At 46.7% G+C, this 14,180-nt stretch overlaps 1 protein-coding gene across 1 annotated transcript in view; it reads left to right on the forward strand.

Moving 5' to 3' along the window:
* The window catches only part of haspin (histone H3 associated protein kinase), a 79,248-nt gene extending 65,233 nt beyond the window's left edge, over positions 1–14,015 (forward strand). Inside the window, exons 13-15 of the mRNA XM_033026042.1 lie at positions 596–738; positions 3,670–3,769; positions 13,543–14,015. Coding sequence (XP_032881933.1) covers positions 596–738; positions 3,670–3,769; positions 13,543–13,750 — 451 coding nt within the window. The 3' untranslated portion in view covers positions 13,751–14,015. The remainder of the gene's footprint in view (positions 1–595; positions 739–3,669; positions 3,770–13,542) is intronic.
* The last annotated feature ends 165 nt before the right edge of the window (positions 14,016–14,180 follow it).

Consider the following 14,180-nt stretch of genomic DNA (forward strand, 5'->3'; position numbering starts at 1 on the left):
CGCAGCGATAGAATTGCTGCCTTACAGTGAATGCAGCGCCGGAGACCCGGGTTCCATCCCGACTACGGGTGCTGTCTGTACGGAGTTTTTACGATCTCTCCGTGATCTGTGTGCGTTTTCTCCAAGATCTTTGGTTTCCTCCCACACTCCAAAGACATATGGGTTTGTATGTTAATTGGCTTGGTAAATGTAAAAATTGTCTCTAGTGGGTGTAGTATAGTGTTAATGTGCGGGGACCGCTGGTTGGCGCGGACCCGGTGGGCCAAAGGGCCTGTTCCCGCGCAGTATCTCTAAACTAAACCCATTTTGGATCTTGTAGGGTTAATGCCAGAGACACATGATTCCATTGGTAGCCCCTAATATTCCAAATCTGATCAACAAAAAGTACCCGTGCTTTTGTTTTGCCATTTGTGGAAATTATTCTTGAGTGTTAACCTGAGAATTCTTGATTTTGCTTCATATTATGGAGTCCTTGCTCAGATCACATGGCATTCTGCCTTCCCACTTCAGGAATTTGGACCTTGGGTATATTTTTAAAAGCAATTTGGTTTTTGATAATTGTTATATCGAAGTAATCATTTGAATTCAATTTCAGAGACTTGCACTGGGGTAATATACTTGTCAAGAAAACTGGCATCAAGCAAGTTGAATACAGATTGTGTGGGAAATCTTTCAATATTAACACACATGGATATGTAGCTCATATTATTGATTTTACCCTATCAAGAATGGGAGAAGGTTAGTGATATTAAAATGTATACTGACAAAGTTATGTATTTTGTGCATTGTGACTATTTTGTTTTAAATAATGCTGTGTATGTGATTGCACAGTTTTTCACCACGCATCATGTGACTGAAACACATTAATTTGAAATAAATTACAATTCAAAATATTTTTTAGTTTAATATTAACCTTTTACTGCTTAGCCAAGAATGAGAACTTAATCTAAGCCCATGAATCATCATTGGTTTAACTGCAATTTGCACGATTATGCAAAACGTTTTAATATTTTTAATTTAACATTCCTTTCATTCTTTGCAGGGAAAATAATATATTTTTTTGACTTCTATTATTTTACTGGATCCTATTCTCTAATTCAGAAATATGAGCAGGTTTTTTTTCCAAGATAACAGGCAGTTTCATTTGCTGAAAGCCTGATCAGACATGGACGATTAATTAACAAAATTCAGGGATTATTGTCCATACAGTTACTTCAGTTGATGTTCCCAAAATTCTGTGAGAAAGAATGTTTGTGTGTACTATTGCTTACAATTGTAGCGATTGTTTAACCAGAACAAAGTAGCAAATTATGCTTTACACATAATTTGAAGAATTTGTAAGTCCTGATAATATAAATAAACCTCTATAGAGCACCATTGCAAAATGAACCTAAACGTACTTTGCCCACACCTCCCTTCGCCTTGAGGCTATTCTGTTCTTGGAACTTGAGGCTAAATTTCAAATTGTAAAACAAGGGCAGTCGCCTATAATCAAACATTTGTGGATCAATCACTGGTCAAGAAAATGCTTAGTTTGTGTAACAAGATGATATGTTTCATATGGTGTTTCTACAGGTAGCATGCCCTAGCTGGGGAATCACTTGCAATACCCATCGATCTCTATCCAACCATTAAAATTAAGATCAATGGATGTAAAGTTGTTGGAATCTGTTATAGCAATGTATAGATTGTACCTAGTTTTTTCTTTTTAAATGTTGATACATTATTAGAATGAGTTGTAAAAATGTTGATGCATTTTTTACTTTCATCAACTTGCCTCTTCTCTCCCAATCAAATCTCCAAGCATTGCTGTTGGCTTCACCGTATCTTTAGGAATGGGCTGCTGTGTCATATATCGTGGACATATCCACTAAACATTGACAGCAATTATCTGTATCTTTGTGAGATACTGCTGGAAATATTAAGAATTCCTTCCTTGTCTCACTCCTCTGGTGACATATTTCAGAATTGGAGCTGTTTATTCTGATGTGTTCTTTTGAGGAACAACAGTAATAGGGAATGATGCACATACAGGTTATTTGACACACTTTACCTGTGTCAGATCTTCAGTCAAAGATTATTGCATTCTTCAGTTTCCTCAGGGGGAAAGTCCTATACCTTGATTGTAATACATTTTGCATTTTTGATTTGCTTCCAAAACTTTGTCAAGTAATTTTGATCTGTCCTTTTGATACCAACTTTTGTCGGAAGAAACGGTTTCTTCTTATTTACACTGTCAAAACCTTGCAAAATGTTGAATGCATTTGTTAAATCTTTTCTTATCTGTTCTGAGGAAAACAATTGCAACTTTCCTAGTCCTATTACATAACTAAAGTGCATCAACTCTACTGCTCCGTTTCCAAGGCATTGGCATCTTTACTAAACTATGCTATCCAGACTTGGAATTAAAAAGTGACCTGCAGTTTAAATGATGTTAAACATAATTTCATTAAAAAGTATATTTCTATTCCACGATCAATAAAGCTGTTTATATAACAATAGTTATTATAAAAAGCCTTCTGAATCATTCCACTTTCAGTGGGATGCAGAGGCAGTGAAGTTGATCACAATAATCATTAAGGTAATGAGTGTATGTTTATGAGAGATGATACAAGAGACTTTAGATCCTGGAACCCAAGGCAAAAAATAAGCTGCTAGAGAAACTTCAGGTCGGGCAGCATGTGGAGTTAAATGGAAGTTATTGTTCCTGTTGAGACATTTCACTTTCATATCCAGATGAACAGTCTCAATCCAAAATATCAACTGTGTATTTCCCTCTGCAGATACTGCCTGACCTGATGAGTTCCTCCAACAACACATTTATTTTACTGTTTCAGCTTCTACACAGATCATTTGTCATCTACAAACACTTGGTTATGTAAATATTGTCTCCACTTTTCCAGAATTTCATCATTTAAGTCATCCTGACAATCATCCTTATTTTATTCAATCATAAAAGGCTTTATGAGAACAGGAGTGTGCCATAGCAGTTAACAGTCAGTAGTACATTTGAGGTGTAGGCAACGCTAGACAATAGAAAATAAATGGTGTATCTGTGATACTATAGCATGAAGTAAAGGATCAAATAATTTCATGGGTAGAGGATTAATTCATTTAATAAATGTTGATGAGTACAATTAAATAAATTATATCACTTTAAATCGTTTATGAGTCCCTGACAGTATGAACATCAAATCGAAAAGCTACTGCAGGAATCGGGGGTGGCACAGTGGCGCAATGGTAGAGTTGCTGCCTTGCAGCGCCAAAGATTTGGGCTCGATCCTGACTACGGGTGCTGTCTGTACGAAGTTTGTACATTCATCCTGTGACCACGTGGGTTTTCTCCGGGTGCTCTGCTTTCCTCCCACACTCCAAAGATGTAGAGTTTGTAGGTTAATTGGCTTCAGTAAAATTGTAAACTGTCCCTTGTGTAGGATAGTGTAAGTGTACGGGGTGATTTTGGATCAGCACGGACTTGGTGGGCTGAAGGGCCTGATTCTACACTATATCTCTAAATCTAAAGTAAAGTCTAAAGAATAAGTTGAAGTCTAATGGCATCTTAGAGTTTAAAACATTTAGTTTTAATTTATAATGTGTTTTGAATGTCTCATTCATTATATATTTCCAATACTCATTTTTCTTTTGCTCCACAATAATCTGTCCTCCCAGATGTTGTGCACTTTTGTGATCTTTCCTCGGAGGACGATACCTTCCATGGTCAAGGAGATTACCAGTTTGACATATACAGAAAAATGAAGGAGGAAAACCTGTAAGTAATCAAAGTATTGAAAGATTTTCAATTTTTTGTGTAAAAAGTACTTTTTAGCCTATAACTATATTTATCTGCAGTGTGTAGCCAATATGTAAGAAATATACTGAGCTATGATTTCATTGACTAAAATCTGTTGCAATAACAATAGGTTTGCACTGAAATGGGTAACCTTTCGATAGTATCAACCGGATTATTGCCGTGGAATCTTAGCAGGATCTTTTTGGTTTTCTGGCAAAATATTTTCCAATCTTTTTTACCTTTTTAACATTGTGTAAAAATGTTCAATTTGTTATTTGCTGTTAAGTGTTTATTTTATATCTCTGCACTATTGGGTTTTGAGAAATGAGTGTTGCTGATTGTAATGTTAAAATTGTATTGGTGAGACCAAATCTGGAGTATGGTGTACAATTTTGGTCGCCCAATTATAGGAAGGATGTCAACAAAATAGAGAGAGTACAGAGGAGATTTACTAGAATGTTGCTTGGGTTTCAACAACTAAGTTACAGAGATAGGTTGAATAAGTTAGGTCTTTATTCTCTGGAGCGCAGAAGGTTAATGGGGGACTTGATAGAGGTCTTTAAAATGATGAGAGGGATAGACAGAGTTGACGTGATCAAGCTTTTCCCTTTGAGAATAGGGAAGATTCAAACAAGAGGACATGACTTCAGAATTAAGGGACAGAAGTTTAGGGGTAACATGAGGGGGAACTTCTTTACTCAGAGAGTGGTAGCGGTGTGGAATGAGCTTCCAGTGGAAGTGGTGGCGGCAGGTTCGTTGGTATCATTTAAAAATAAATTGGATAGGCATATGGATGAGAAGGGAATGGAGGGTTATGGTATGAGTGCAGGCAGGTGGGACTAAAGGGAAAAAAGTTGTTCGGCACAGACTTGTAGGGCCGAGATGGCCTGTTTCCGTGCTGTAATTGTTATATGGTTATATGGTTATTATAGAGAAATGATGCTTTGCTGAAATGAACATCAAGCCAATAATGCTGCAGCTGCTATTTTTTTTATGTTCCTTTCTTCCCAAAGGCAAGGGACTGCTTGTTATTTGTTGCAGACAAAATAATTAGAGGAGAGGCTATCAGTGGTATAGCTCAAAGCCACTTCACAAAATGTGTTTGGGTTTATTATTGTCACATGTACTGAGGTACAGTGGGAAACTTTGTTTTGCATGGTACCAGACAGATCAGATATACCATACATAGCCACAATCAGTTCTCCTCTCCCTCGTTTATCCCCATCTCTATCTCGCTTGTACCACTTGAAACCTGGAACATTAAGTTGCCAGTCCTGAACCTTTCTAGAATTGCCATAAGGTCCCAGTGGCACATACCTATCGATGCCCTGAGTTTATCTGCCTTACCTGTCAGACCTTTAGCGTTGAAATAAGTGCAACTTAATTCAACAGTCCTGCCTCTGCTGTCTGCTGAATTTGCTTTTGTGGATTTCCATACTAACTTCCAGCCTCACTCCTGCATTGCATCCCGACCACCTGCACTGATTACACAGCCACGCATTCACGTGTCCTACCCTTGAAGTCCTGCTTTTTAATCTTATGCCTGTATGTACATTGCAGAACCTCATCTTTTTTCCTATCTATATCATTTGTGCCACTGTGCACAACAACGTCTGGCTGCTCCCCCTCGCCCCTGAGAATATTCTGCAGGACCATGGTGCAGGGAGATGACACGTCCTGTTTGCTGCCAATGAATCTCCACTCTGTCCCCCTAACAAATGCTATATTTGCTGTTCTCCAACTGGTTCATCAACGGCATTGGTTTTTATGATTTTTGTATTTCATCGTTCCTTTGAGATTGTTTTAAAAGAAAGTCAGCTGACATAACATAGAAACATAGAAAACATAGAAAATAGGTGCATGAGTAGGCCATTCGGCCCTTCGAGCTTGCACCGCCATTCAATATGATCATGGCTGATCATCCAACTCAGTATCCTGTACCTGCCTTCTCTCCATACCCCCTGATCCCTTTAGCCACAAGGGCCACATCTAACTCCCTCTTAAATATAGCCAATTAACTGGCCTCAACTACCTTCTGCGGGAGAGAATTCCACAGATTCACCACTCTCTGTGTGAAAAAAGTTTTCCTTATCTCGGTCCTAAAAGATTTCCCCTTTATCCTTAAACTGTGACCCCTTGTTCTGGACTTCCCCAACATCGGGAACAATCTTCCTGCATCTAGCCTGTCCAACCCCTTAAGAATTTTGTACGTTTCTATAAGATCCCCCCTCAATCTTCTAAATTCTAGCGAGTACAAACCGAGTCTATCCAGTCTTTCTTCATATGAAAGTCCTGACATCCCAGGAATCAGTCTGGTGAACCTTCTCTGTACTCCCTCTATGGCAAGAATGTCTTTCCTCAGATTAGGAGACCAAAACTGTACGCAATACTCCAGGTGTGGTCTCACCAAGACCCTGTACAACTGCAGTAGAACCTCCCTGCTCCTATACTCAAATCCTTTTGCTATGAATGCTAACATACCATTCGCCTTCTTCACTGCCTGCTGCACCTGCATGCCTACTTTTAATGACTGGTGTACCATGACACCCAGGTCTCGTTGCATCTCCCCCTTTCCTAATCGGCCACCATTCAGATAATAATCTACTTTCCTGTTTTTGCCACCAAAGTGGATAACCTCACATTTATCCACATTATACTGAATCTGCCATGCATTTGCCCACTCACCCAGCCTATCCAAGTCACCTTGCAGCCTCCTAGCATCCTCCTCACAGCTAACACTGCACCCCAGCTTCGTGTCATCCGCAAACTTGGAGATGTTGCATTCAATTCCCTCGTCCAAATCATTAATATATATCGTAAATAGCTGGGGTCCCAGAACTGAGCCTTGCGGTACCCCACTAGTCACTGCCTGCCATTGTGAAAAGGACCCGTTTACTCCTACTCTTTGCTTCCTGTCTGCCAGCCAGTTCTCTATCCACATCAATACTGAACCCCCAATACCGTATGCTTTAAGTTTGTATACTAATATCTTATGTGGGACCTTGTCGAAAGCCTTCTGAAAGTCCAGATATAACACATCCACTGGTTCTCCCTTATCCACTCTACTAGTTACATCCTCGAAAAATTCTATAAGATTCGTCAGACATGATTTACCCTTCATAAATCCATGATGACTTTGTCCAATGATTTCACCACTTTCCAAATGTGCTGCTATCCCATCTTTAATAACTGATTCTAGCAGTTTCCCCACTACCGACGTTAGACTAACTGGTCTGTAATTCCCCGTTTTCTCTCCCTCCCTTTTTAAAAAGTGGTGTTACATTAGCTACCCTCCAATCCTCAGGAACTACTCCAGAATCTAAAGAGTTTTGAAAAATTATCACTAATGCATCCACTATTTCTGGGGCTACTTCCTTAAGTACTCTAGGATGCAGCCTATCTGGCCCTGGGGATTTATCGGCCTTTAATCCATTCAATTTACCTAACACCACTTCCCGGCTAACCTGGATTTCACTCAGTTCCTCCATCTCATTTGACCCCCGGTCCCCTGCTATTTCCGGCAGATTATTTATGTCTTCCTTAGTGAAGACAGAACCAAAGTAGTTATTCAATTGGTCTGCCATGTCCTTGTTCCCCATGATCAATTCACCCGTTTCTGACTGCAAGGGACCTACATTTGTCTTAACTAATCTTTTTCTCTTCACATATCTATAAAAGCTTTTGCAGTCAGTTTTTATGTTCCCTGCCAGTTTTCTTTCATAATCTATTTTCCCTTTCCTAATTAAGCTCTTTGTCCTCCTCTGCTGGTCTCTGAATTTCTCCCAGTCCTCTGGTAGGCTGCTTTTTCTGGCTAATTTGTACGCTTCATCTTTTGTTTTGATACTATCCCTGATTTCCCTTGTTATCCACGGATGCACTACCTTCCCTGATTTATTTTTTTGCCAAACTGGGATGACCAATTGTTGTAGTTCATCCATGCAGTCTTTAAATGCCTTCCATTGCATATCCACCGTCAACCCATTAAGAATCAATCGCCAGTCTATCTTGGCCAATTCACGTCTCATACCCTCAAAGTTACCTTTCTTCAGGACCCTTGTTTCTGAATTAACGATGTCACTCTCCATCCTAATGAAGAACTCAACCATATTATGGTCACTGGCCCAAGGGGCCACGCACAACAAGACTGCTAACTAACCCTTCCTCATTACTCAATACCCAGTCTAGAATAGCCTGCTCTCTCGTTGGTTCCTCTACATGTTGGTTTAGAAAACTATCTCGCATACATTCCAAGAAATCCTCTTCCTCAGCACCCTTGCCAATTTGATTCACCCAATCTATATGTAGATTGAAGTCACCCATTATAACTGTTTTGTGGCGGCTCCCAAGGGTCGTGCCATCATAGTGTCGAACCCCTCGGCACAGGAGTGGTTCAGTCCGGAGGCGGCCCTTAGCCGGAGGCTTTAAAGGCAGGGGTTTGGGTGCCATCTTCCTCTCGTTTGGTCTTCCCTACAACCGGGAGGAACATAATAAAAAGTGCCTCTCAAAACACGACTTCGTGCTTCATTCTGAGACCCACGCACTACATTGGTGACCCCCGACGCTCCATTGGCGTCATGATGGAGAACAGACAAAGCCCTACCTCCTCACAGGCTGGCCCGGCCCTGTCTCTGGACGCGGTCTCCGTAAAACTGCCCAACTTCTGGACCACCCGGCCGCTCATCTGGTTCCAGCAGGCGGAGGCCCAGTTCAACCTGCGGGGCATCACGGTCGATGCCACCCGCTTCTATTACCTGGTGGGGGCCCTCGACCAGGACACGGTTGAGGAGGTCACGGACTTCCTCGCAGACCCCCCGAACGATGATAAATACCTCGGCCTGAAAGAGCTCCTGCTCCAGATTTACGGACTGAGTAGGATGGAGCGGGCAGGTAGGATCCTGCATATGGGGGGCCTGGGCGACCGACGGCCATCTACCCTCCTAAAGGAGATGGTGGCGCTACTAGACGGGCACACGCCGTGCCTGTTGTTCGAGTATACCTACCTGCATCTGCTGCCGGCCTACATTCGGTTGCAGCTCACCGACGTCTCGTTTGCCGACCTTCGGGCCCTCGGGAGGCGCGCCAACGCCCTGTGGATGGCGCGCCCTGATGACGTCAGCGCGCTGGGCGTCAGCAGAGACGGGGTCGCGCTGAGGTCGACGCGCCCTGATGACGTCAACGCGCTCGCCGTCAGCAGGCACGCCGATGACGTCACCCCAGCAGCTCCCGATTTCCTCCGGTGGGGCGGGGGAGCTATGGAAGGAGTGACAGCTCCAGCCCGACGGCCCGCACGATCACCCCCAGCGGCAGTGAGGGGTACTGCACCTGCAGTCCAGCGCCAGCAAGCTGCAGGCACCACCAGCAGGAGCAGGCAAGCTCCAAGTGACTCCAACAGGAGACGTTGGTGCTACTACCATCAACGCTGGGGTGCTGCAGCACAACAATGCCGCCAGCCATGCACATTCCCGGGAAACGCCTGGGCCGGCTGCCAATAGTCCCCGCGGCGGCCGGCCAAATTCATCGCCTTTTCGCCTGGGATCGGCGCTCCGGGACCCGCTTCCTCGTGGATACAGGAGCGGAGCTCAGCGTCCTGCCCCCTTCGCTGGCCGACATTCGTTCCGGTAAGCGGGGGCCCGTCCTCACCGCGGCGAACGGCAGCCCCATCCGCACATATGGACTGCGCATGGTTCCCATCGTGCTCGGCTCCTGCCATTTCTCATGGAACTTCACCATTGCCGACGTCTCCCAACCATTGCTCGGGGCCGATTTCCTCCGGGTGCATTCCCTCATGGTGGACGTCGGGCGTCAGCGTTTGGTCAACGCCACTACGATGGAGCCGATCACGTTGCGTATGGACCAACCGGTGGGACGGCCACTGGCGTCCGTGGACTCCCGATTCGCACGGATCTTGGCTGCGTTCCCGGACATTCTCACTCCGCAGTTTCAATCACCAACCCCCAGCCACGGGGTGTTGCATTATATCCCGACTACCGGCCCACCACTCCATGCACGAGCACGGCGACTCCCACCAGATAAACTGCGTCTGGCACGGCGGGAATTCCGCACGATGGAGGCCCTGGGGATCGTCTGCCCTTCGAGCAGCCCTTGGGCGTCCCCACTCCACATGGTCCCCAAGTCAAGCGGGGGCTGGCGACCTTGTGGGGATTACCGACGGCTGAACGCTGCAACAACAACGGATCGATACCCCGTACCCCACATCCAGGACTTCACGCCCCATTTGGCTGGGGCCACAATTTTTTCAAAAGTGGATCTGGTACGGGGTTATAATCAGATCCCGGTTCACCCGGATGACGTGCCCAAGACGGCGATTATCACGCCATTCGGGCTTTACGAGTTTACTCGGATGCCGTTCGGCCTCAAAAACGCTGCACAGGCCTTTCAGCGCCTCATGGATGGGGTTTGTCGCGGCCTCGATTTCGTGTTCGTGTACCTGGACGACATCCTGGTGGCCAGCCGCTCGCAACAGGAACACTGCGCTCACCTTCGGCAGCTCTGTCAGCGGCTCAGCGAGCATGGTTTGGCCATCAACCTGGACAAGTGCCGTTTTGGGGTACACAAAATTGACTTCCTCGGCCACCGCGTGACTGCGCAAGGCGCGGTTCCCCTGCCTGACAGGGTCGACGCCATCCGTCGGTTTCCCCGCCCACGCACGGTGCGTGGCCTGCAGGAATTTGTCGGCATGGTGGCATTCTACCATCGTTTCGTGCCATCCGCAGCCCACATCATGCGGCCCCTGTATCAACTTCTGGCGGGTGGGCAGCACAAGAGCGTTGAGTGGACCCACGAGGCGGAGGCAGCTTTTGACGGCGCGAAGGAGGCCCTTGCTCGGGCCGTACTGCTGGTACACCCGCGGGGAGATGCCCCGACTGCTCTCACGGTGGACGCCTCGGAGTCGGTGGTTGGTGCTGTGCTGGAGCAGCTGACGGGCGGAGGTTGGCGGCCCCTGGCCTTCTTCAGTCGGCACCTCAACAGTGCGCAGACCAAGTACAGCGCGTTCGATCGTGAGCTCCTGGCTCTGTACCTGGCTGTGCGCCATTTTCGCTACTTCGTGGAGGGCCGCCCGTTCACCGCCTACACCGACCATAAGCCGCTCACTTTTGCCCTGCAGAAGGTTTCCGATCCCTGGTCCGCACGACAGCAGCGGCAATTGGCCTACATACACGACATCTATCTGCTACATCAAGGGGAAAGAGAACCGGATGGCCAACGCATTGTCCCGGCCCGCTATCAACGCCGTGTTCGAGGTGGCGCCCGGAATGGACTATTCTGCTCTGGCGGCGGCACAGCTCACGGACGATGAGGTGCCCGCCTACCGGACTGCCATCTCCGGCCTCCGCCTTGAGGATGTCCCTCTCGGTCCTGGGGGAGTGACAATCCTGTGCGATGTGTCGTCCGGTCAGCCGCGCCCCATCGTCCCTGCCACCTGGCGCCGGAGGGTGTTCGAGGTGATCCACGGACTGGCTCACCCATCAATCCGGGCGACAACGGCACTAGTGGCCGCTCGTTTCATGTGGCACGGTCTGCGCAAGCAGGTTGGCCATTGGGCTCGCACCTGCATTCCGTGCCAGACGGCAAAAATCCAGCGCCATGTCCGTGCGCCTCTCCAGATGTTTGGTCTACCTCACCGGCGGTTCGACCATCTCCACATAGACATTGTAGGCCCTCTCCCGCCATCCCGGGGCATCACCCACCTACTGACAATGGTGGACCGCTTCACGTGGTGGCCGCAGGCCATTCCGTTGACCGATACTTCAACGGTTACGTGTGCTCGTGCGTTGTCCGCGCACTGGATTGCTCGCTTCGGGGTGCCGGCGCACATTTCCTCAGACCGGGGGCCACAGTTCACCTCCGAGCTGTGGTCAGCCATGGCTCGCTTGCTGGGGGTGCGGCTACACCACACCACGGCTTACCACCCGCAAGCTAACGGTCTGGTGGAGAGATTCCACCGGCAGCTGAAGGCAGCACTGAAGGCACGACTCTCCGGCCCGGACTGGATGGATGAGTTGCCGTGGGTCATGCTGGGCATCCGGACCGCTCCCAAAGAGGACTTGGCCTCATCATCGGCGGAGCTCGTTTACGGGTCGCCACTCACGGTGCCCGGGGAGTTCGTGCCGTCGGCGCCGGGGCAGCAGGGAACGCCCTCATCCACCCTAAAGCGCCTTCGCGAGCAAGTTGGCAGGCTCGCACCCGTCCCGACGTCCCGCCATGGGACATTTCGCCCACACGTGCCATCAGCCCTCAGGGACTGCCCGTACGTCTTCCTGCGCCGTGATGCCCACCGGACGCCACTCCAGAGGCCGTACGAGGGCCCGTTCCGAGTGTTGGAACACGGGCAGTCGACTTTTGTCCTGGACATGGGGGGCTGGCCGGAGGCAGTGTCGATTGACCGTTTGAAGCCGGCACACCTGGACATTGACCAGCCGGTGCTAGTTGCCCAACCTCGGCCTCGAGGGCGCCCCCCTTCACGGCCCCCTCCGCCTGTCACTCCACCTGTCCTCCCGCCGGTCCCTCGTCCTGTCCCTCCACCTATGCCTCCGCAAGCCCCACGAGCGGCTAACTTCCGCACGCGGGCCGGCCGGGTCGTGCGCCCGCCGGTGCGTTTCGTGCCTCCGGTTCTGGGGGGGGGGGTCCTGTGGCGGCTCCCAAGGGTTGTGCCATCATAGTGTCGAACCCCTTGGCACAGGAGTGGTTCAGTCCGGAGGCGGCCCTTAGCCGGAGGCTTTAAAGGCAGGGGTTTGGGTGCCATCTTCCTCTCGTTTGGTCTTCCCTACAACCGGGAGGAACATAATAAAAAGTGCCTCTCAAAACACGACTTCGTGCTTCATTCTGAGACCCACGCACTACAGTTTTACCTTTGTTGCACGCATTTCTAATTTCCTGTTTGATGCCATCCCCAACTCCACTACTACTGTTAGGTGGCCTGTACACAACTCCCACTAGCGTTTTCTGCCCCTTAGTGTTTCGCAGCTCTACCCATATCGATTCCACATCCTCAAAGCTAATGTCCTTCCTTTCTATTGCGTTAATCTGCTCTCTAACCAGCAACGCTACCCCACCTCCTTTCCCTTTCTGTCTATCCCTCCTGAATATTGAATATCCCTGGATGTTGAGCTCCCAGCCTTGGTCACCCTGGAGCCATGTCTCCGTGATCCCAACTATATCATAGTCGTTAATAGCTATCTGCACATTCAACTCATCCACCTTATTACGAATGCTCCTTGCATTGAGACACAAAGCCTTCAGGCTTGTTTTTACAACACTCTTACCCCTTATACTATTATGCTGAAAAGTGGCCCTTTTTGATTTTTGCCCTGGATTTGCCGGCCTGCCACTTTTACTTTTCACCTTGCTACCTATTGCTTCTACCCTCATTTTACACCCCTCTGTCTCTACGCTCACACATTTAAGAAACCCTTTCCCTTTAACTCCATCCTCCACTATCCCATTCGACACCCCACCCCCCTTATTCAGTTTAAAACCACCCGTGTAGCAGTGTAACTTCCCTTCCGCATTGAGAAACAAGCTATTTGCTTTGTAGAATTGCAACCTTTTTTGTGTTCATTTTCAAAATGCTGATTTTTTTAAATTGGCATTAACTTTGTGGAATACTTACAATGGATTTTTCTTTTATTCCCAAGTTTAATCAAAATTAACCATGTTCTGAAAATCTTAAATAACATTTTAAAAGTCTCCACGTCTCTTATTAAAACTGAATATTTTCTTTTGTTTCTTAGTAACAATTGGGAAGACTACAATCCACATACAAATGTGTTATGGTTGCATTACCTGGCTGACAAATTGTTAAACATGCGCTACAAGAAAAGAACCAAAAAATCTCTCAAAATGCTTAAAGAAGTCTTTGAAGAGTTCATGAGGGACTCTTTGGAGTATCCAGGTGCTGGAGATTTACTACTGTCAGGTCAACTGTTTCAACAAAATTAAAAGATTTTGCCTTTAAATGCAGAAATGTAAATAAACATGTGCAACATGAATAATAAAGCTTTTAATTGTAAAATATCATGTATTGTCTAAATAAAGATTGTCAGTATTGTCTAAATAAAGTTCCATTGTAAAATAAAATCAGAAAATGCTGTTGATACTCTGATATGGTAATATCTGTAGAGAAAGGGGTGACATTTCTGGTTATTGATCTCCCTGGGTTCTGGTGAAAATAATAATCCGTACTTGATAACCTTTTCTCTCTCTCTTTCGCTCTCTTGTACTGTGTATATACAACTGACTAAATGCTTCCAGTACCGACTGTTTTTATAAGTGATTTTGTCTGCAGCTTATCATGCTCATGCAAAAATTATTGTCATGCAGTCACAGATTAAATCTGATCTTTGAGTCATAGAGTGATACTTCGGCTCAA

Source organism: Amblyraja radiata, chromosome 1 (assembly GCF_010909765.2).
Source record: "Amblyraja radiata isolate CabotCenter1 chromosome 1, sAmbRad1.1.pri, whole genome shotgun sequence".
In the NCBI taxonomy this organism is placed as follows: domain Eukaryota; kingdom Metazoa; phylum Chordata; class Chondrichthyes; order Rajiformes; family Rajidae; genus Amblyraja; species Amblyraja radiata.